The sequence below is a fragment of the Phalacrocorax carbo genome, chromosome 4 (genome assembly GCF_963921805.1).
Source record: "Phalacrocorax carbo chromosome 4, bPhaCar2.1, whole genome shotgun sequence".
NCBI classification, from domain to species: domain Eukaryota; kingdom Metazoa; phylum Chordata; class Aves; order Suliformes; family Phalacrocoracidae; genus Phalacrocorax; species Phalacrocorax carbo.
Genome location: NC_087516.1, coordinates 55,889,988 through 55,914,614, shown reverse-complemented (window position 1 = coordinate 55,914,614; position 24,627 = coordinate 55,889,988). Strand labels below are relative to the sequence as shown.

Genomic DNA, 24,627 nt, shown 5'->3' with positions numbered 1-24,627 from the left:
TTATGTTTCTTTTATATTGAAACCCGTTGTAAGCAGGCCAGTCTTGGCAGGGGGTATAGCTCCTTCCAGGGTTCAAGGTTATTTTTTTTCACTTGTGTTCTTTTCTTTCACTATCTGTTGACTTTTCAAATGTCAGTCAAGCTCTGTATAATTGCTCATGGCACCATTTGTTACTGTTTTCCATGTTGATTCAGCATCTTGGAATTTGGAGCTAACCTGCTTTTCCAGATGCCATTGCTTGCATTTCATTCCAGCACAATTCATTTTGGTATCATCCATTCCATGACTCTCTGTAGAATTATCTATTTTGCTTTGCTTTCTAAACTAGGCATGGTATCATTAACAGTGTGCATAAATTCTGCTAAAAGCTTCAGGACCAAATCCAGAACCTGGATAAATAGCTGAGCCAAAAGCCTAACAGATGCATGCAAGGGGAAAACATGCAAAGCTCCAGAGAGGCTGATGATGCAACAGGTTAAGTGCCCACAGTGGATGCATGAAGACCACACATGGGGAAAGGAGAGAATACATTTGGTGATGGATTATGTGGCTATGTTTTGCTGTTGGAACTTTCAACCCCTTTGCAGGCACAGCCAGAAGCATTTGGATGATACGAATTGTTACCTCTTACAGGCCCTTTATCTAGCTCCCTCTTGTGTACTGAGGTAGAATAAGTGTGGGAAACCATTAGTCAAGAAAATCCTCAGCCGGTGCCCCTTGATGGTGATCTGAATTGGTATATGGTCCTTTGTGTAGGCTCTCTACGCTGGGGTGAATTTCCTCTCTTGGCTATGATGGAACTAAACGGTATGTGGAATACTGGTAACTTATACTGGCTTTCCAAGGCTAGAATAAAGCACCTGCTATCACATTTATTTTGGTCAGATGTAGACGAATGTAGTTCGTTCTGAAGTTTTAGCTGCTTCTAGTCAGCACTGTGAGCATGGGCTGTAACAGAACATTGATTCCACTATGGGGCAACTCCTGAAGATGCACTGTCAACATAGACTGGTACATAGTGGTTTTAATCTTGTAGACAGCTTTGTTATAGAGACTATGGCCTAGGCAGTGGACTTAGATCACAGGTGTGAAGAATCCCCATTAATTTTTATATTGAAGGGAAGTAAACGGAAACAGATACAAATCTCTTTTAAAAGAAAAATCAGGAAAATAATCAGTTAAGGCAGCACCAATATCCAGACTAACCTCGTTGCACATATTTTCCATGCAGCTATCATAATACTCAAGAGCACTCTCTAACTCCCCTTTACTTCCAAGATACTGTCAAACCTATGTTTATTACATGTGAAGCCAGAACTTCCAGGGGCTAAAAGCTAATGCATGAAGGACAGACTCCCTGTAGTTAGAATAGTTTCTCTCTAATAATAATTAAAATCTTGGAGGCTATCTCTTAATACTTTAAAACAGCATCTTAATTGGTTGAGTCAGTGTGCAAACATACGGTCACATTTCTAGGAGATATCTTCATCTTGCTGCTGAAATAAAGTCCAGCCAACTTGACTGCTAATTTTTCATCGGACCTACGACAAAGTTTGGAATCCATTAGTCTGTACATCTTTATAAAACTCTGGCTTAAAATTACTGCCTTCCTATAGTACAGGCATTTATTCTTCCCTCCACTTCAGCTGGATGCTGCTACTTTCTGGAGCTGCTGTGTACTTAAAAGAACTGTCATGTCTCAGCTAAAATGGAAAAGAATCGCTCATCTGAGGCAAAGAGGTGGGGACTTACTTATTTCAGACTTGAAAAAATTCTCTCTCCCCCAGCTCTCACAGACCTCGTGTCCAAAATCTGTGATCAGAAGCGACTGCCCTTCAGAAGATCAGAGCTTCCAGTGTATCATGCTGGGTTTCTATTCTGCTAGGGGATGAAATGACTAACAGTGCTACTAGGGACTGGTGATGCAAGAGGTCAAGTGTGTTAGAATTTTCCCAGATTCCATGAACTGTGTTCTTTCCATTCAAAGATGTTCTCCTGTTACTGTTAGATGAGAAAAAGGAATCTAATAGGACTCAGATCCCATGAAAAAGAAATCTCTCTACGGTAAAGGAGGTCTTTGTGAGAAAAAGCTGAAGGAGCACCTGTACAGATGGGGGAAAACGACAGATTTAAGCAATAAGGAATAGTTACACAACCTTTACTACTAGCATAGATCTGAAGTAACAGAGTTTTTCTAGTCTGTTACTATTATGAGGGAACAAAGAAGGTGTTTGGTGATTTCCCTCTCTTCCTTTCCCTCCCTCATAGCAAGGATAAGGATTTTGCAAATGCTCCTGAAACAAGTCATGGGGTTAAGATTGCACCGCACCATGACAGAGTAGTCATGAGATCTTACAACTGTGATCTGTCTTGGCTGTATCGTACCTTGCAGAAGTGGGATCATACATGGTATTTGGCAGTGGTACTCACCTCTGTCTTACGAAAGCTTATCTGAAAACTCCTAAAGAAGAAATTACCTGAAATGGGGATTCTACCTTGGAAAGGAAGACTACATGCATTAAACAGGTGTGTAATCAAGACCCTTCACAAGATAAAATGAAAGAGCTTTACCTAGCCTGGATGCCATATGATAACTGAAAACTTAGAAGCAAAGGAAAACTGTTTAAAAAAAAGTCCCAGATAGCTTTCAGAATTGTTACAGACATGTAGAGTTGTGACACTGATAGTCCTTATATAGCAGCAACAATAATCACACTTTCTTGTTAAAAAATCAGAGCTGAAGTCTTGTCCTGTGACTAATGGGGGAGCAAGCGTAAGCTGGAGAGACCTGGAGCCTCTGTTGTTGCAGCCTATCAAGAAGAATCCAGATGACTCATGCACACAGCCTGCAGTCACAGAAGAACGGATCCAAACTGGTCCTCCATGTCTCACGAAGTTCTGGCCCATAAGGTGTAGGCAATACCTGAATTTACTGGCCATACTGCATTCCTAACATGCTGCTTCTCCTTCCGTGTCCAAGCAGCGAATGCCACTTGGCAGCGCTTCCCAGCAGTGGGGATAAAGATGGAGGGCTTTTTCTGTCCAGATTCTTCTCTCCACTTGGTGCTTCGTGAAGTACGCCTAACATATGGGGAGCCTTCTGCATACTTGTCATGGGCTTCAGGATTTGTTTGGGCATATATAAAACACCCTTGCTTGAGCACTAGCTCTGTTTCATGTTCTCGTGTTACCGTTGCAATAGGAATCTCAGATGGGAACTTTGTTACCCAGCTAGTTTGTGCTCATGGGACAAAAGGATGGTCGCACCACATGGAACTCACCACGGTTGTTGGAACAAGCTGGGAACTCATGCTGTTGTACTGAATGTCACTCGCATACAACGTCTTCCCGTGTGCAGTGCAAATAACCACAAGGACAGCCAACAAAATGTCCCTTAAAAATGTCAGACAAATCAAAGCAGAGAATATGTGTCATAACTGCCATCTTATTTTCTTTGTGGCTTTCTAAAGCACTAGTATCTGCTAAGCAAGCAACTTGTACATCACCCTGGAGGGAAATGGGAAGCCGGGTTAGGTGTCAGTTGATTCTTGGCTCATCTACACAGAAGTTATTAAACAACAACTCTGTAAACACCCCTCTTCCAGAATAGGTGTGCCCTATTTTCCTCTTTAATTAAAACTCACAGTGTTAAACTAAACCGGAACAGCTCAGCCTTATTCTGGAAGTTAGTCATGAAATTACTCAGGAATAGCTCCTCCTGAACAACTACATGTATAAACAAGCCCTAAACAATATTCACGTTGTCTGAAACGACGGGGGACACCACCACAGATGTAAGTTACTTTCCAGTCCCCAAAGAAACGCAAAGTAAGAGCTGTTTTCCGACCGGTGGACAACGAACGCTTCGTGCCCCATGTCTTGCCAGTGCGGTTGGCCTTGCTGGAGAGTTTGCGGAGCTGGGGGGGCTGGAGGGGCCCCAGCAGCGAGGCCAGGCGCTGCAACCTGTGCCGGCCTTTTCAGCGAGCTGACCTGCGCCAGGTGCGCGGCGCAAGATGCACAGTCAGGGGAGATGGATCGTGTTTTGTTTTGTTTTGTTTTTTTTTTAAATCCATAACCCAGAGCTTCTTACCCGGCGGATACATTAGCAAACCCCCAGACGGAAGGATGTTATTTAAGAAGTTTCCCTTTCGTGCAGGCCAGCCCCGGCTGTGCGTGGGTGGGTGCCCGTACCCGCGTGTGACCACGCCGGGGACGCCCCTCCTCGGGGGCAGGCACCCCCTCGGGGCTCGGTGGCTGCCCGCGCCCCCCGCACCAGCGCGGGGCCGCCCCGCACGCAGGCGCGGCCACCGGGCGCGGCTCCCCGGCGTGCGGCCGCCGCAGCCACCCTGAGTGACAAGCGGCGGCCGCCCCCGCCGCCACACGCGGGCTCCCCCGCTCCGCCCACGTCCCCGCGGTACCTCCGCGCCTGCCGAGCAGAGGCCCCGCGGGGACCCGCGGCGCTGCGCGGGGCGGCGCGGCCCCGCCGGTCCCCACGGCGCGGGTGGGCGCGGGCGGCGCACCTGGGCGGGCGCGGAGCGGGGCTACCTGACAGTGATTGGCATCTCGGCGGCAGCCAATGGCGGCGCGGGGGAGCGGGAGCCGGGAGGGCGGGGCCGGGCGGCGCGGTGGGGCGGAGGTGGGGGGGGGCGCTGCGCCGCGGAGCGTGTGCGGGGCCGTGGGGCCACGGCCGGTGTCGGTGCGAGCGAGGGGAGAGACCCGGCGGGGGGGGTGGGGGGGAGCACGACGGGGGACACAGACGGATCCGGATCCCGATCCAGTGCGGCGGCGGCCGGTGGCGGCGGCGGCGGGAGGAGCCGGGCGGCGCGCCGCGCCGCGGAGGAAGGAAGCGCAGGGCTGGCCGCTGCGTGTGCAACCTGGCTGTTCCTGCTGCCCGCGTCCACTCGCGGCTTTTCCTGCCGGCGCTGCCTGACAGCCGCCCGCCGCGGGGTGTTGTCGCCGGAGTCTTTGGCGGGGGGGGGGGGTAAAGAGCCAGCCGTCCTAAACAACCCGGAGGCGTGATTGAAAGCGAGCAATAATTAACTGGAGGAGGAAGAGGAGGAGGAGGAGGAGGAGGACGGGGGTGGAGGAAGACGAAGGAGGAAGGCACCGCGCGGCAGAGCCCAGCCAAGCCAGCGAGCGGCGGCGGGACGCGGCAACTTCGGCCGTAGCGGAGGAGCCGGATCTCGGAGCGCAGCGGCGGCCGCCGCCTCAGCCCGCGCCTGCCCTGCCCGAGCGGGGAGAGCCCCGCCGCCTCCCCGGCCGCCGGACATGTCGGAGCATAAGGCCGTTGATCCCAAGTTATCGACGACGGACAGGGTGGTGAAAGGTGGGTGCTGCGCCCCAGCCGCCCCTTCGGCTGGGTCGTCCCGCCGTGCCCCCAGCTGGGGCCGCGTCTCCCTGTGTCCCCCCCGCCCCGTTCCCCGCCCTGGGCAGGTACCGTGGGGCTGCCGACGGCGCGGCCGCTGGGGGCAGTGGGCTTGGCCCGGGGGCTTGCGCCGGGCCCCGCCGGAGGTTTTGCGGCTTCCCTCGCCTGGCGCTCCATTGCAGCATTTCCCCCCCTTCCTCCCCCTCTCCGCCTCGAAGGCGCTGCACAGGGCTGGCGAGAGAGAGAGGGGGAGCCCCAGCTTCCTCACCCGCCCCGGTGCCTGGGGGAGCGGGGGGGGGGGGCAGGACTCGGCTCCCTCCCCCAGCCCGCCTGCTCCTCTGGGCATCCCCCCTTCCTCCCCCTCCCCCCCACTCCCCGGAGCCCCCCCGCAGGCTGCGCCGCCGCTTGTCACTGCCATTCGGCTCCCCGCACGCAGCCGGACGCTTCGAAACCTCCCCGCGCCCACAGCCGGGGCTCCGCTCCCCGTGTCCCCCCGTCCACCCCCAGACCGACCCCACCCCGGCAGGGGACCGGCTGCGCTGCCCGGCTCCCCCCCACCGTTCACCGCTTCCCCGCAGGGCCGCCCCCGCGGCGGGGATACCGGGTGCGGGGGGGCGGACGTGGCCGTGGGCGCTGGGGGGCGGCGGGGCGCGGGCGCTGGGGGGGGGGGGGGGAGAGGCGAAGGCTGCCGCCTCCTCCTCTTCCTCCTCCTCCATCGCCGTCTCTTACTGACGGCCCGGCCTGCGTGGATGTGAAGTTATCCCGCAGGCGTACCGTGGCCGTGCACCCGCGTGTGCGTGCAGATGTGCGCGGGGGTGCTCGGAACAAACACGTATCGGCTCCATGATTTTTGCTGGGTTTTGAAGGTATGCGTGTGCTGCAAGCCTCGGCCGTGTAAACAAATTAGAGTTTGGATTAACAACACATTGTGACTTGCAGTACAGACCAAGGTTTTATTTGCTGGGGTAGGGCCTGATTTAAATTGCACATGTGCATTTCTTGGTACGTATGAAGTGTGTGTGTATTTAGTGGTTTGGGTTTTGGGGGGTTTTGTGGTTTGGGTTTTTTTTTTTTTTTTTTCTTTCCTTCTACACTGGCCACATAGCTGGATACACTTGGATACAGTCGATTTCAGCCAGTTAGTTTATAACCGGTAGGCCAATACAGAGTGTTATGGTGGAAAGCATGCATCTTTCCAGAACCTGGGAGGCTGGAAATTGAAATGGCCTTGGAATATATACACTTTTGTATTTGTATAAGCATACACCAAAACTAAAGACTCATTTACACAGTGCAAATATTATTCAGGAAGCCATATTATTAAAATTTTTGTATTTATGCTTACCTTCATAGAACTGTACAATGGTTTGGGTTGGAAGGGACCTTAAAGCTCATCTAGTTCCAACCCCCTGTCATGGGCAGGGACACCTTCCACTAGACCCAGGTTGCTCAAAGCCCCATCCAGCCTGGCCTTGAGCAATTCCAGGGATGGGGCAGCCACAGCTTCTCTGGGCAACCTGTTCCAGTGCCTCACCACCCTCACAGGGAAGAATTTCTTCCCAATATCTAATCTAAATCTGCCCTCTTTCAGTTTAAAGCCATTACCCCTTGTGCTGTCACTGCTTGCCCTTGTAAAAAGTCCCTCTCCAGCTTTCTTATAGGCCCCCTTCAGGTACTGGAAGGCTGCTGTAAGGTCTGCCTGGAGCCTTCTCTTCTCCAGCCTCAACTCTCAGCCCATCTTCATAGGAGAGATGCCTCCAGCCCTCTGATCATCTTTGTGACCTCTCCTCTGGACCCACTCTAACAGGTCCATGTCCTTGTGCTGAGGGCTCCAGAGTGGGACGCAGCACTCCAGGTGGGGTCTCACCAGAGCAGAATATAGTGGCAGAATCACCTCCCTCGACCTGCTGGCCACACTTTTTTTTGATGTGGCCTGGGATACAGTTGGCCTTCTGTCCTGCAAGTGCACACTGCTGGGTCATGTTGAGCTTCTCAACAACCAACACCCTCAAGTCCTTCTCTGCAGAGCTGCTCTCTAGCCATTCTTCACCCAGCCTGTATTTGTGCTTGGGATTGCCCCTACCCATGTGCAGGGCCTTGCACTTGGCCTTGTTGAGCTTAATGAGGTTCAGATGGGACCCACCTCTCAAACCTTAAGACTTTTCCCCTCTTACTTAATTTTTTTTCCTATCCAAATGAGATTGTAGATCTTCAGATGTTGTAAGAAATGTAGGTACAACCACGATAGGAATTTTTAAAAAATGACTTGGGAATTCACCTTTACCTTCTAATATCTGGAATATTTACTGCTTAAGTTGTCAATCTGTTATATCACACTAAGAGTCGGCTTTAGAAGCCTGAAACAGCTGATGCTTATCTTCTGTAGAGACAACAAATGCCCATCCTATTGGGAAGGCTTCTTTGTGATGATGGGGTGCGTAACTTTTTTTAAATCTGCATTAGTCAAAACATGAACAAACGTCCTTATCTTTGCTGTGGCAGAACTTCCATTGGCTTAAGTCAGTGTTCGTCATGAATAGGAATTACCTCTGTATTTACAAAATGCTCAATGATTTCAGTGCATCTTAATGTGTTTTGTCAGTAATTGCTCTTTGCGTTTTTTGCACAGGCAATGCCTTAAACATCTGAAAGTACCATTTCTAAGAAAACTTATCAGTATGAATAGTTAGATATTTTTATAATGCAACTAAAACAGAAATCAACTTTGTTAAACTGAGGTAAAGTATTGAACAAAAAGACTAAAGCATACATGCTGCTTAGGTGTCCATCTCACCTGGTAACTGTTGTCTCATAATGCCAGTGTTTCACTGGAGAGGTGAAGCTTTAACTGGTTCAGTCCTTTATGAAATACTGAAATCCTTTTAAGGTCTTAAAATAGCATCTGAAGAGAGTAGTACACAGTAAACTGGTTCTTAATAGGATTATTCTTTACTGTATCATAGGCACTTCACACTGCTTTCATATAGACTGTAAGGAAATTGAGTAGAGAAAACAATTGGTGGTAATAATAAAAGAGGAGAGAAACAACAATGCAATCTTTTCCTATAGTACATGATTTGTACCTTCTTGAGATGAACAACTGAAATAGGCTTGCAGCATTAAATGAATAAGGAATAATTAAAAAAAAATAAAAAGGCACCTTATAAGCACTGCTGTGAGTAGTTGGAGAGCCTTGGTATTTTAGAGAGGAAACACAGATATTCTGATGTTGGTAACACATAACCTGTGAAAAGAACTTTTTATTTTTAAGTTAGAATATCATATAAAACCTGACTTGGAAAGGAAATGTTTTTAGCTTGTGAATGTAGGCTCTGGATTAAACTGTCTCTTCTGTTTGCATGTTTGTGGGTGTTTTGCTTGTTTTTACAGTGTTTGGCATTTTTTTTAAAACCTTTTTGATTTGCTGGTGTGTGACAGGGAGATGTCTTCTGATAATTCTGGGCTGGATGGTAAAAATCCTGGCTCGGCACCCTTACGTAACAGCGGGGTGGGTTTGGGGAGGTTATGGTTCCAGCAGCTTCACGCAGATTGCTTGTGGCCGAGAGCTGCCTTTTCGGGGGCTGCCGTGGGCTTTTCTTTTTCCTTTTTTTTAAAATATATTTTCATGCTTCAAATCCTCAAATATACTGAGAAGTAGGGTAATTCCATAGGTGAGGACTTTATCTCGCAGTCATTTTGCTTTGCTTATTGAATTGTCCGAACTGTGCTTAAACTGATTTGAGTCAAGGATAAAACATGGTTTTGGGAGAATGGGAAAAAGGCTCAAGAGCCCCTAATACTTAGAAGGTCCTGGTCTTTTTCCACCTCTGTTATGCAGCTTGTCCACAATTACATTTGGTGGTTGGAGTGAAATTTTGGATCTGACACTGTCATGCAATAAGCAGTGTAAAGAAGAAATTCAAGTCTGTGTGTAACGTTAAGTTTTTCAGAAGCAAGTTAACTCTTGGTAAAGCTGACGAAATTGTGTTCTGTTGAGTTAAAGGGGAAAAAAATCCTGTATGTGAATCCAGAGGATGCAGTTACAGTTTGAGAAGTATTTTTTATGATTTACTCTTGTGCTCTCCTTAAGATGGTACATATGTTACGGTGCAAATTAGACAATTCACCTTTACTCTCTGGATTTTGTTATCCTGTAGAGGAGCAATGCATTGAATGGTCTGTTGATAACCTGTACATTGAGAGATTTGCAGGATCAAGGCTCAGGACAACACACTTGCAGCAAATGCTGACTTTCATGTATTTACAAATTGAAATGCTTTGCTTTTTTTGTTAGAGGTACAATGCAGCCTTCACCTGGACAGAACCGTCTCTAAGTTCTTCTTGTCCTTCATGCCTGAGAAAGCTACTCCTTATCCACACTGCTTTTAACTCCTGAGACCTGCCAGCCAGACTGGGCTTGGTTGTTCTTGTGAAGGTAGGAATACCTGTCCAGGAAAAATTGGACTGAAGATACTAACTCATTCCTCATGGGTCACATAACAGCTGTCTGATGTCAACAGCTTTTGGTCACTACTGACATTAGCAAGATTTGAACCCCACTGACCTGGAGGGAAAAGCTGTGTATCGTGTTACGTGACCGCCTCAAAATATTCAGTGTTGCATTACTGCCTTCTAGAAATACTGCTTTAAAGCAGAGTAATCCTAAATAAAAACTTTGAGAGTGAACTGGAGTAGTCATACAAAGAAGTAGAGCCAGTATTTCTTAGAAATATTGCTGTTAGCTAAGTACAATGATTGCTTTTATTTTTTTTCTGGGCAGGTCAGATGTGTATGTGATTTGTTTGTGGGAGGGTTTTTTGTTGTGTGCCCCCCTCCCCCCCCCCCAATCCAATTTTTTTTCTTTGAAGGAAGGTGGAGTTTTAATGAAATCCTTCCAACTTGGCTGTTTAGATGGGGTGCTGCGACAGCTTGCGAACCTCGGTGTTGACAGTCTCCTTTCCTCTTGTGTGTTGTGTGCGGAGGTGTACAGACTTATATCAACAATTGACAACACCCAAAAAACCTAGACACCGGTCTCTGCTGTCTCTGAATTTCAAACCATGTCATTGTTAATGGTCTTCTAATGTTCAGGCTGTTGGTTGTTGGCAATATAATACAAATGCCAGCTCACGATCAATATGTTAGCCATCAGTGTTAATTTCAGATTCATGAAAGGTAAAATGGCTGTCAATAATGGGAATTAGCAATGAAGTTTAGAATTTCCATTAGTCCAGGGAGGCTTGTGTGTACTCGCCAAAGGCTTGTGCTCCAGGCTGGAATCCAGCATCGGTGTATCGCAGAAGCCTGCCTCTCTCTCTGTGAATCAAATGCAGTTTTTCCAGCATAGGTGTATACTGCCCTTCTGTGGTTTTTGAGTAATTGTATGATGACCTGAATGTCAATAGTGTTGGTGAATTTGATATATATTTTGGTGTAAATTTGAGTGTTAGGAAATGCATGGCAAGGATTAGTCTTACTTGGGTAATTATAGCTGCCTGATGATGGTAGATTAAATGGTTATGTGCCCCTCTTCTGAGGGAGCTGAAGATTCAGTATCTGCCTGATCCTCACGAAGGAAAGGAAGGAGTTGCTTTGTAGCCGTTAGTATTGGCATACGAAAGCTGACTTTGTTTTTCCTTTAATTAATTTATCCTTGTAGTACTTAGCAATGTACTCGCTTGCTCTGGGGAAGCCTACATCTGGGTTTAAGGAGTATTATTAACTAGAGAACCCACCTTCAGCTGTTCCAGAAATGGTACAGCTGGGGAATATCTGCTCTCCTCCATCTACTTTCACCTTCATTTGAAGGGATGGGTGTTCCTCCACCTCAGCTTTGGTAACACTATAATCACAGATCCCCTGGTACCTTCATGAAGCATGCCATATGAGGTGCAGCTGAGAGCAGAAAGCAACTGAATATGCTTGCATAGGCTTTATGGTTACTCAGGAAAGAAAATGATGTTGGCGTGTTTTTTTTTTTTTTCCTTGTATGTAACTGCTTTCTTATCTCATGGTCAAAACTTGAGTTAATACTTGTAAGACCAGTGGATTCTGTCAGCTGGATGCTGCTTGGGTATTGCGGTCTTTGTGTGTTTCTTACACTGCCCAGACCTGTATGTACGTGTGATGGGTGTATAACACTTGTAAAGGATTGTGAATGTAGTAATGAGAAACTGAAACAAACCCAAGTACAGTGCTTGACAGTTATGATTGTGTAATAAAGCTGGTGATTTATTTTGATTTGTGAACTCACCGAGCCTCTTAGTCATTAAGATCATTTTGCAAACAAGGCCTCTAGCAAAGCAAGTCTTTTGTTGTATAGGCATAGGGAGGAAAAAAAATTGTGCTCATGCTGAAGGGTGCCTTTCTGATGTAGTTATTGCTGCACTGCATAGGTGGGAGGCTTTTCTCATGCTCTGTGTTACAAAAGTGGCTTGCTGAGCATGCCGAGTCTCAGGACTGATATAAGGTGAGAGACAAAATTGCTTTATTTGTGCATTAAACAACTTCTGTATGCTTCTGAATTCCACATTGGTTAGAGCTGTTTTCTGTTACCTGCTCTTTTTGGCTGAGCCTAGCAAGAGAGCTGGTGCTTTTCACACCACTGGTGATGGTGAGAAACTTGAAAGAGGAGTTTACTCTGGATGTTATCAGCATTTAACTTAATTGGAAAATATGAGCCAGTTGAGGTCATTTTCCATAGGGGGATGTTGTAGAGAACAGTTGTTTCCTCTCTGCTATCCATTCCCAAATTGAATGGTATCTGCTTCCATTGCATTCACCCCACTAAGATGATAGATGTTGCGTGGTTGTGCTTGCTTTTCTGCGCAGGTTGTGACAGGAAGATCAAATGCAAAATATATTTACCTTTGATTACGTAACTTGAACTTTGACAGAAAATCCCTTTAGAAATGCCAGACGGGAAGGAACATGAGAGTTCTAGAAGTCATGGAACTAGAATAATTTAAAATATCATTTTGGGTAATGTCAATAAGTAACCTGCAGCTTGGATACTCCAAACTCATCTTTTTGTTTTGTTTTTTTTTAGTTTCTTCTATTTTACTGAGTGTCTACTACTTAAAGTACAAAAGCAGGACTATAACTTATATTTGGTACTCCATTTAAACATGAATATTACATAGTCCAAGGCTTCCCAGTAATGCTGAAGCAGCATGTTGTGAGGGATGGTTTCCTCTTTCTAGCTTTAAAGAATGTGGAGAAACGTACTTCCTTAAGAGTATTTTAAGATACAATGATACTGCTTAACACTTTTCTTGAGCATGGCATAAAAGAAGCCACAAGTTTCTGAAGTAAAAGCCACTTCAAATCATCTTCATGAAAAGGTGCCTTCTTGTATTCTTTTGTATGTGGTTTCACAAGTCAAATGCAAGTTACAATTGCAAAATTTTTCTTCACTTGAACACTTCAATAACTTCCTGCTCTGATAATCAGTCATTTTCCTTGACTTTCACCCGTAAAAGATCACTTTATGGCTACTCAGTCAATAATGGTGGAACATATCATCCCAGTTCTGAAAAACAGTCCAGCATATGTGCATCCCGGTTCACATAAGCGTGTGGCTCATTGAGCGATCCGCCACTTGGATTGTAGATTTGGGTGCATTATTTCGTTATTTATTGAATGGAGGAAGACGTGGAAGGTCTTATGTGGAGAAACAAGGAGACAATAAGTGCTATGATGGTAGGTTTTAGTTTTAGAGATGATAAATCTGAACTACTTATTCCTACCCTACTTACTCCTCCACCAGAAAGCTGCTGCTGTTGAAATAGCACCTCCGCAGTAGTACCTCCCTGACAGTCATTTACGTGCATTTAAAACTGACTATGACATCTATTTTTATAAGCGAGGTTAGGCATGTTAACGTTGATATGGCAACACTGCTGTATGAGGAGAACATAACTGTCTTATTTAAGATTGAATTATGATGTTAACACAATCTCCAGCTGATTTCCAGCTAATACCATTTATGTTTGGAGCTGGTGAGGCGAAGGAGCAGAGTAGAAAGGCATGAGAGATCAAAAGTGGTGGTTTTAGTTAGAAGTTAATTCCTGGGTGTCTGGGGGTTGCATGTGCTTAAGGTGTAGATGGCAATCGTTCCTTTTAGGGTGTATTTCATGAAGTTTTTGAAAATATTTAGTTTGAGGATTATCTACCACTTAAACCTCTTTCCACTTAGAAATAAGGCTGTGCTGTACTGAACTTCTGTTGCCGCTTCCTTTTTTCAGCGAGGTTTTTGATTTTTTTTTTAAAAATACTTTCTCCCTTTTTTGTTTCAATATGCCCTCTCTTTTCCTGTGTATTTCTTTCCTGCATTTCTGCAAACTTTTCTCTCCTTATTGCTCTCATACTTACTGGTATGGTGGGCAGCCTAAGTGCTGCCTGGTAGCACTCATTCGGGTGCACGTACCTAATGGAAGAGGTTCACTTGAACACTGAGTCTTTCCTTCGATGCATCTATAGGCATCTGTAGGTGCCTGGGGAAGCACGTGAGAATAGGGGAAGTATATTCTGCCTCTTCCTCAGACTTCTGTTGTAATTCTGCAGCCAGCTGCTGACTCCATAGCTTTCTTTTCAGCTATCAATGTGCTGCTCGTGCTCTACCCCACTTGTCACAGAAGGATGTCTCTATTTTGCAGTTCAGCTGCTGCTTGCAGGTTGCTTAGCAGTAGTGTTGAAAACTCACAGCATGACTGCTAGTTTTAACTCATGTAGTTTGCAGAAAGCTCTGAGTGCTAGCATAGATGGTGGTGTTTTATGGTTAACTTGAGAAGAGAGGTGGTATAAGCACTCATGCTTTGGTGTCTTTGCAATCACACACAATTTAATTAGCCACAGAAAGGAAGATTTGGTGAAGCTGGTAATACTTGCTTGAAAAAAACCCTGAATTTCACCACAGATGACTGAACTTTAAAGCCCCCACCCTAAGCTCTAAGCATAAAAGGTGCAGAACCTAGTCTGCATAGAGATTGTACAAAATCTTTTGTGGTAAAGAAAGGCAAAACTACACCAAAATATGGTATCATTAAATCTTCCAATAGTAATACCTATTTTTCCTTTTTTTCAGATAGGCATAAATGGCTTAATAAAATAATTGAAGTCTGCATTACAGGGCTTTCAAAACTGAGAAGTGCTGTAATCGGATTAAACATGTACTGGTGGAGTAAACATGGATGGGTATGATTACAGCAATGCCAGTATTCTATTCCATATTCTCTTTCTCCATCCCATCTTTTAGAGGCATGCATCTTAGGCATTTTATTGCATGAGATTAATGTTGGTCAAAATACTTTCCTTGAGTTGTCCTGTGCAATGCACAACTGATGGAATGGAGTGAAAAAGTGTCACCTGCTATGCAGCAAATTCTCTGTAATGTTGGCTCTGATACTTGCTAATGATACGAAAATATCAAGCCTGCTCAGTGTTGCCACAAGAAAGGAAGTGCACTTTGAACTTCTGATTGGAATGGTGAAAGTAACATGTGTTAATAATGGGTTACACGAATGTGATGCTGTGGACAGTCTTTAACACTCACTCTGGGCACTTTTCAATAGACTTAATTAATAGAATCCAAACTACAGGTTTTTGGCCTAATTTAGTGCACGAATAGCTTTTCATTTTTAATTTAAGCTTCTCTGAGTGTCTTTGAAGATAGCTTGTATGATTTTTGTTTTTTATTCTTGCTGATAGTGTCAGCTCAGTAATTGTGTGGCTGGATAAAGCAAAGTTCCTGAGTTGTTCATGTTTTGAAGTAACTGTCATCTGGAAAGGAATCCTTTCCAGATAGATGGCCCAAAGCAAGAAAAAGAGGCTCAGCTTCTAACATGTTTTCCATTGCTGTGTTTGCTTTTATGTGCATGTTTAACAAATAATTCTCTCTTCCTTTGGATAGGGATGCTTGATTTTTATCGTTCTTTTGCTGTGGCTGTATTTGTTACTTGTTATCAAGTCCCAGACTGGTTCCTACAAAGATGGGTGTATGCTGCCTATGATTAGGTGGTAGTCTTCCTGAGGTGTTTGGAATTTCTCTGGAAGTGTTTTTCTGTCCTCAAGTGGAGAAACTGGTAAAATGAATGGTAGTTTTCTTAATAAATTAGTGATTTCTTTGGTAACTATGGGGGGAAAGGGTGATTTTGGAGCAGAAGGCACATGGCTAGAGGGGAACATATACTCTTGTATTTTCTCTAGAAATGACATGAAATTATTTGAAATAACATGATCCAGGTTCTGTGGAGGTTTTCTGTGGGAATACATGCGAACTTTTTCTCCATCTGTCAAGGAGTAATGCTCCAGTAGTTTTGTATCTGAAAATTCTTTCTGCACCTATATATGTGGGTTTTTTCTGCTTTAACCCTTTGTTTGCATTTGTGTATTTGAATCCTTATGAAAAATCTTATTTGGTTCACATATAGTACAGTTAACAAAACAAATTAAAAGCCTCTAGATGGGGAAGCCCTCTCTGATGTTGGCTCCAGAGAAAAGATGTGTCATCATCCGCTTTGGACTTGAGATAGCTTTACTCAGCACACCTCTTTTCAGCAACAAATTTGGGATTTCTTAGCTGAATTCTGCTTTTATTACTGGAAAAGTGAGTTTTAGTAATTTAATACCTTTCATTTACCATCATATTTTAAGCAGTTTAACATAATTGCCAATTTGAATGCAGAACTATTCATACAAAATCCTTTCCTATCCCCCAAAACACAAAAAACAACCCATGAACAGAAATTAAAAAAAAAAAGAAAACTAGAATTTAAATAATTTTTTAGTCTTTTTTTCCATGACGCTTGCCAAGTTTTGGTTTGATGTAGATTACAATGGTCATACTGTGTTACAATCTTTGCAAAAGTGCAACTGGTCATTAGCTGCAATGACACGAACAGCTGTAGTATTTTATGATAACAGCTGGGAACAATCTAGTTCTCTTCAATAACTTTCTTTTATTGTTCCTTTCATGCCATTTTTAAAATGAGAAAGCAAGATTATTGTATTTGTTCTCTATTTTACACCAGGGATTTTTTTCATAGACAGTGGTGGCAATTAGGTATCAAAATATGGCGTTGCTGTTCGTGACTTGGAACGTTTCCCTCTGCAGGACCTGTTTCATAACCCACTGAAATCTGCGGGAGTTGGAGTCTTTTCATTAACTTGAGTAAACTGTGAATCAAGTCATCACCCTAGGACTTATAATTTTGGCCTTTCTTTTCAGTGCATGATTTCTCTTTGGTTTAAACTGCTTTGTTATATCTAACCTTATGCAGCTTAGGACAGGACAGCCTTAGCCCTTATTTTAACACTGAGCAAAGTGCGCTTCTACTTTGGAATGCTCTCATATAGCAAGTGAGAAAGGACTTGTCTGTCTGTAGGTGGCTGGTTTCCCAAGGAATAATTTGCTGTTCTGTTGCTGTGTCTTCAGAAGTGTAGTCTAAAATGTTTTCGGTGTACATACATACGGTTCATTGGTTGTTATCATTGGAAGAAAGAAGTAGGAGCCTTTCTCATGTATAAATTTTCTTCTGTGCCCCCTTACAAATGAATTTTCTTCAGTAATGAATACATCTGGGTTGCCTAAAGTAAAATCTGTTTAACTTATTTTTCTGGTGTAATAGAGTATCTGTTAATAGTAAAATCACACTGGTAGTACTAAAGATGTGCATACCAGATCTGTGTGGGAGCATTATTTTATTCCTGAGACGCCTTCTGTTTTGTGTCACACAAGCAGTGGTGTCTGCGGGTGCTAGAGGGGAGCCTAATGGCATAACAAGGTGTGTCGGGCGTACGGCTGGGGAGTTTGGGAAGAAGAAATGAAGAGCACAGAGGGCAAGGGTATGTGTTTTCAGTGTGGTGAAGTGTTGCTTAGGGAATCCTATCTAGTTTAGAAATCAAAAGCAGAGAGCTGTTTTAGGAGCGCCTTGCCTGATGAGTTATGTTGGCTCAGGTGAATGTCTTAGAGGTGCCTGTGCAGCAGGGCGGGAAGCTATGCAGTAGCTGCAACGGAGCTTGACTCTATCAACAAGCAGAGAACCGGCAGAGGCAGTTGGCGAAACTTTTAGTTACTCACGTACTCTCTGTATAGCCCTAAGTTTGGTTTAAATTATCAGTGAATGATCTTTCTGCATCTTTTTTAAAGAAAAGTTTCCTGAGATAAAGTGCTTATAGTTTCTGTTAACTGTAACAATTTTTAAGCTGTTTGTCCTTATGTTATCAGTAATAAGGAGGGGAAAATGACTTTAAGATGCTATCTTTTGAGTGTACTGAGATGACGTTACTTTTGGTAGAGGATGGAAAGGAGGGGTGAAGTCAAAAAAACATATTTGTACTACAAACTGAACCTGCATCCATTTTATTTGAGAGATTAGCTTCTGGGCTGTTTACTACCTTAGCAGGTACGGGTTTTTATCCTTTAACCTTCTGCTCCCTACCCCACTGGAAAAATAGTCTATCCTTAATTTTTATGAATGGTGGGTCAAAGTCCTTTGCTTATTTGCTCACAACTGAAAAGTATGAACTCTGACAACTTCACAGAAGCACAGAATGGTTGAGGCTGGAAGGGACGTCTGGAGGACATCGGGTCCAGCCCCAGCTCTCTCAGCCTTTCCTCATAAGAGAGATGCCTTAGGTCCTTAAATCATCTTAGTGGCCCTTTGCAGGATTCTCTGCAGTTGCTCCATATCTCACAGTTTCTGTGTGAAATCTGAATGTAAATAAAAGTTAATTTATACATATAAAGAACTTGCACACTAGGGAGTAGTGCACTCTTATCCTTTTTTAACAAGGTACTGCTCTTTCCGTGGAGCTCTGAATCTCGGGTGACACTACCTCACATGTAAATACTGTCTGTTTACCACACAGAAGATGAAGGATATCACTGTCATTAATGAAAGTCTTAAATGCGAGTGAATTTTTTGTACAGTATTAACCTCTCATCTTGTATCGTATTGTCACAGACAATACTTCACTGTAAGATATTGTTTGGATAACCTAGGCTAATCTTAAAAGTCCTGCCAGTCATGTATCTTTTTGGTTAAAATCCAGTTGCTATAGCTTCTGAATGTGCATTAGACTTTTTTTTTTTAAAAATAGGTTTTTATAGGTCATCTTAGAAAATTTGCCAAACAGTCTCCCGGGCTGTATTAGGAGTGTTGCCAGCAGGTCTAGGAAGGGGATTGTTCCCTTCTCATCAGCACTGGTGAGGCCGTACCAGGAGTGCTGGGTTCAGTTTTGGGCTTTCCAGTATGAGGAAAGACATGGACATACTGGAACGAGCCCAGTGCAGGGCCGCAAAGATCATTATGGGACTGGAGCATCTTTCATGTGAGGAGAGGCTGAGAGAGCTGGTGCCATTCAGCTGGGGGAAGACAAGGCTCAGGTGGATCTCATTCATGTGTATAAATACCTGGTGGGAGGAAATGAAGAAGGGGAAACCAGGCTCTTCTCAGTAGTGCCCAGTGACAGGACAAGAAGTAATGGGCACAAACTCGCAGCTCTCAGCAAGTGAATTTTCTTGTTTTCAAACCAGTGAGGTTGCAGAGCCTCCATCCTTGGAGGCTTTCAAAAGCTGTCTGGATGTGGCCCTGGGCAGCTGGCTGTAGATGGCCCTGCTTGAGCAGTGGGGTTGGACCATATGACCTCCAGAGGTTCCCTTTCAACCTCAGCCATTCTGTTTTTCTACCGAGCTCTTTTAAATGGATGATTAAAACATTATCAATTCACAGACCTTTTGACCAAACATGAAATACAGAAATCTCTCTTTAAAAATGAAAGGTTATGTCTGCTAAAGAGGTATTCTACAGGAAGAATGCTTTGTGTGATTATGAGGATCCACCATACAAATACTTATTTTGAAACAACAGCAAGACATGTTGCATTGGAAAATTATATGTTTTGTTTTTTTTTTTAATTGATGCATCCATATGTAACTGGTAGTGTTGCTGGCAAAATATTTGCACAGATCACTCTTGACAAGTTTCAGAATCTCCTGATCATTTATAGCTCCAGAGTTTGATGTACCCTGACAGCAGGGACAAATAGTATGCCCACTGTACTTTGCTTTGGGCAACTGTAAGAAAAATGGGAAAAAGCTTTTATATAAATCTTTCATAGTTACTACCGATCCTTCTGATGTGGCCATTGGAAAGGTCTATTTTCTAATTACTGGCAGGAAGTGGTTATCTTTTACTAGTCCTTCGTTCATCTGAGTTTTCCATAGTGACATGATGATTAAACCTGAGACTGATGGCAATTGTCTCTCAACTCTGTCCTCTGGCATTTTTTTTTTTCTTTGCTGCTTGCTTGTGCTTTTTTGTTTTCCTATGAAGATGCACATTGCCCTGCAGAGCTGACTAGGAAATACCTGAATACTGCAAGTGTAAAAGTAAAATCACACCGGTGATAAGAGAATCTGTGACAGGGAATGAAAATAAGCATTTGGAAGAGTTTGAGTGTGACAAAACTATGCTGACTGCTTCAGAAAAGGTAATAGAGCTGCCACCCTAGAAATTTTGAGCAAGTGCTCTAGGTGGGATCACCTCAAGGGATAATTAATCTGGATAACGGAGGTAATTTTTTGGTAGCAAAAATGCAGCTTCCAGGGTTGCTCAGTTCACTAGATACAGTATCTATCATTTTCCTCAAAGGTAGTTTAAAGTGTGAATTTCCTTGATGCTCATACAGAACATACTGTATAATGAAAACCTGGGACGACATACATCCCTATGAAAGAAGCTTCAATGTATTTACTGTCTTTGCAACATACTGAACAACATCAGGGAAGAGGACTTCCTAGTGCAACTAATAAATCTTTGGTCTAATTATTTGTAATTAGAAAAGCGTATGTCAAAAGACTCTTTGTCTGGAGAACTTCTGGTTACAAAAGGGCAAGCAGAGTGTTGAAGAGTTGCCTTAAAGATACTTAAAAAAAGGAAAGAAAAAGGCAGGTTGGGCACAGATATCATGACCTGGAAGGATGTTCCTGGCAACTAAAAACACCAAAGGAGCTGAAGTGGTGCTTTGAATAGATGGAAATGAAGAGCAAACAAGAAAGCCCAGCAACCCACAGGTGCTGTTAATAGCAGGTGTTACCTACCTGAATCATGAATGGCTATTCCAGGAATGTCTCTTCTAGCTGTGCTGCAGGGCGTTTCTTCCTAAGAGGCTCTGAGGGTTACACCATCATCTCCTGCTCAGGTACAGGCCAAAGAGAAGGCTTTTTAGCACAGTGGGCAGCTGTCATAGTCACAAATAAGTCACCAGAGGAAACTTTCTAGGGATTATATTAATGAAAAACTTCTTGAGAGTGACCATGAAGGAAAAGTTATTGTATAGCTGTTAAAATATGTCTGTCTCTATGAGGGAAGATAAATGATGCTGGCATTTGTTGCTGAGAATCTGTGGTATCCTGATGCGCTGATATATTGGGCAAGATTAAAAGCTGACTTCGGTTTGTGCCGTGTTTTATCTGAACTGATGATGCAAGCTGCTTCTAATAAATAGTTTTATCAGCAAATATTAACAAATTACCATGGTTTTGTAAGGCTTCTAAAATTTTTGCCTGAAGTCTTAATATAAGAAAACTGGCAAAAAATAAACCCTGGTTCTGTCATGATTCCCAGAAAATAAAGGGCTGTGTGAGAGCAGTGGATTCTTCCCATGCCTTGATGCAGGGCCAGAATTTTGGAGGCCTCCCTAAAGGTTTAACAGAAACATTTTTGGCTTTGAAAGTGCAGGTTTTATCTTTGTTCAAAGATAACGGGTGGCAGTAGTAATAAGTTTTCTAATGTGCAGAGCAGCTGAGTGAACTTGAAGAGTCGGTGAGATCAGATGGCTTGTCTAGCCAGAGAATCCTACAAAATCCTTCACAACTGTACTTTAACTACAAAGTTAACTACCTGTGCCTGAGTTTATATTAATCCAGTACCATGGATTTTATTTGGTGAAAACCATTCCTTTCAAAGCGTTCCTGCCAAGCATCAGTCTTTTAGAAAAGCTACCTCTTTTAACAAGCATAACAGCATTTATAAAGAGTACTCTATAAACATGGGAATAATACATGGCAACAATCTAATCGCTGGAGTCCTTGATGAAAGCAATGCTTTTTTTTCTTACCCTTCTAGACATGCAAAATCATATTTCCTGAAGAGTATCTGTCAAGCTTTGTCACATTTATTTTAAGTAAGGTGAGTCCTCTGAAAGTTTCAGGGCAGTAGGGACCTAGGGAGGAGCAGGCTGGGTTAGCTCTGAAACTTTCCATGCTATAGGAGGCTGAGAAAGTAACGGGCTGAAATTATTACTGGTGCAGTACACAACAGCAGTCAGAAAGGATGCTGCTTGGAGCTAGGGAAAAACACAAGGGGAGTTCGAATTAACTTTCCTTTTCTGCATCAGCATCTGTATGAAGCTTATCCTTATGCCTTCCGTCTGCTTTACTGCCGTACTGCTAAAAATGCAAATATTTCCTACACACCTAGGAAGCCCTGCTTTTGCATTTTTGACTTGAAAAAGAAAGTGACTTTTGTACTAGCTTGCCTTGGAACACTCTACTTGGCAATTGTGCTATTTAGCGTAAACTTTACATTTAAGTAATTGAAAGGAGAAATCTTGTCGTTTGCCATTAACCTTCACTAGTGAAGAATGCTAGTATAATAAATGGACCAAAGAGGATAGTTATTTATTTATTCAGGTTTATGTATATGCTGCACTGTAGAAGTCTCCATCGAGGGGCTGGTTTCCCTTGAAAGAAACCACCAGAAGAAAACAGGTCCATATAGGTGATGTGTTTGTACATGGCAGGACTGTAATACCCTACAGACCTCTTACTAAGATCAATAGGTGCTTCCAACCTTTGCTTCAGGACCCGAAACAGAAAAAGTTTGGATGTTTGCTACTAAGAGGTAAATACTGGGCATGCTACTAGTTTGTTTCTGATAGACAGCAGCCCCAGTCTGTGTTTGCATACCCGTTTCTAGTTCACTGGCATTGCAGCAGAAGATGTGGTATTCAAACCAGAACCGGTGTATAAGGGAAAGGTAAGTGTTAGAAGCTTTCTACTTGAAGCCCCATCAATTCCCTTTTCAGCCTTTAACTTCCCGTTTAGATGGGGAAATAACTGTGGGTAGTTGTGTGGCCAGGTAGGTCTCGCGGAGGCAGTAGTGTTAATATTTTGTGGTATGTGCTGGCTAGGTTTTGATGGTTTAGAAAATGTTTTGCCTTTCTTCCCCTCAGAAAAGTCATAGGTCCCAGGTTGCTAAATCTTATTGAAAATGAATGATTTTGTTCTTGAGTTAACCCAGATGAATGCCTTTTTGATTGTATTTTTTTAATTATTAACAAAGATGTTAGAAATATGTATGCATCATGTACATGGCTTTTTTTCTTTACAAGCAAATTTGTACTCTCTGTGAAAAAGAGGATGTTTTCTTGCTTTTGGGACCTAGCTGCTTTAAAACCTGGGTGAATATGGCCTGTCTAATGTCATACCCTTCTTCTACATGAAGAAAATTGTGATGACTGGAATGCATGTTGTCAACTTCTGTAATCAGGGTACTTGAAATATTTACAATACTGTGATTACTGTAAAACTTCTTACGTACACACACACTGTAGCTGCCTTATTTTTGCCGTTCAAGTTTACACCCTTGTTTGTCTTGTATTCTTGGTTGTTTTTTTTTTTTTTAACCAAAGGTGTTTGGCAGAAATGAGTAAAATTCAAAATTTTTTATCTCCCATCTGTGGTTTGCCATGTAGACACTTAAAAATATGCTACTGAGATGAGCAGGAGGAAGGAGCAATTGTGCAAAGTTTGAAGCTTTTCACAGGCCAAAAGCAAACCCTCAAGCATCTACTGAAGCTGCCAAATTCTGTATCAGGGGCTGTCTGTCAGGAGACTCAAACCTTTTCATGGACTCGGTGAATGGCATCAAGCAGCAGGGGGATAAATCCTGAAAAGGATTTGCTGGAGAGGTCTCTGTGTTTGGAAGGCCACCTCAAATGGCCGGGACCGACCTATAACTAACTGCCCACCTGTGTTACGCCTACTGCAAGTAAGATATAGGGGAGTTTCAGTGCAAGACTCAGCAGTCTGATACATTTCTATTATGTGCAAGAGCTGTGAGCAGTTGGTGCCATCCTTGATTGAAAAAGCCAGTGCAACTTCTACTTCTCGTTTCAGACCCCGATAGTCAGTTCACTGGGGAATAATAAGGTAGCCCAAAACAATTACAGCTGTAATATTTCCTGCCTGATGGGCAAAGTTCACAGAAAACCTTCTAAACCCTGACTACAGACTCATTTAATTGAATCTTGTGTTTTAAACTGGGCATATGTTGGATTGACTCCAGGGCATGAAACTGGAGAGGATTTGGTGGCACTAATAGATGATGTTCTCCTGTAACTGGATTGCCAGGCATCTGTTGCCTGCCCAGGAGGAGGCGGCGTGAAAGAATGTGCCCACCCAGTGACAGGCAAAGGAACTTCCCTCTTGGATTGCTCCTTGCTGAGTGTCTCGTAGAATCTTTTATGCTGGAGCCTAGAGCTCCAAAACGAGGCTTTCATAAGCGGTTTTGCTCCTCCGGCACGAGACGTACCCACAGCAAGAGGATATAGATTTTGCTTTATTGCTAGGCTGGAACTGTGGAATAAAGTCCCTCTTTTCCACTGGATGAAGGGTGGTCCTAGCTCTTATGCGTTGTGCACCTGTGTAAGATGTCTTCACCTTTCCTTTTCTCATATAATCTGTTGTCTGTTTAATATCTGGGTGGTTTGATGTACCTCCTACCGAAGCAAAGCTCTCTTTTTGCTTGCCCCTTTCAGTGGAAGGGCAAAGAGTTCAGACTTCATGTTGCAGATGCTGATTGTTGTTGTTTAATTCAGTTCAGGTTTTCTGTCAATAAGGATGATGTAAGAAAAAGAAGCAAAGAGAAAACAACTATTGATAGAAACAAATCGTGCCTGCATATGTGGCCATGTAGCTTTTGCCTTCCTTCAGAGCTGAGGGCTTCTCTCTTTGTGCCTGGCTGACTCACCTGGCCTGCACTGCCAGGCTGTGCAGTCTGTCTTCCCTAACAGGTTTTAACAGTTTGTGTTTGTGGTGTTTGTTTTTTTTTTTTTTTTAACTTTGTCTGAGACTTTTCCATTTTGCAGGCTTTTTTTTAATGAGTTCAGTCCCCTCCCCCAAAGGTTCTTTTGTGTGTTGATGTACATAAACTACCTCAAGGTTTTCTTAAAGAATAGTGGAAGCAAGCCCACTA

General features: G+C 43.7%; 1 protein-coding gene across 1 annotated transcript in view; it reads left to right on the top strand.

The window, feature by feature from the left end:
* Positions 1–4,733: 4,733 nt before the first annotated feature.
* The window catches only part of PPP3CA (protein phosphatase 3 catalytic subunit alpha), a 199,281-nt gene continuing 179,387 nt past the window's right edge, over positions 4,734–24,627 (top strand). Inside the window, exon 1 of the mRNA XM_064450024.1 lies at positions 4,734–5,326. Coding sequence (XP_064306094.1) covers positions 5,269–5,326 — 58 coding nt within the window. The 5' untranslated portion in view covers positions 4,734–5,268. The remainder of the gene's footprint in view (positions 5,327–24,627) is intronic.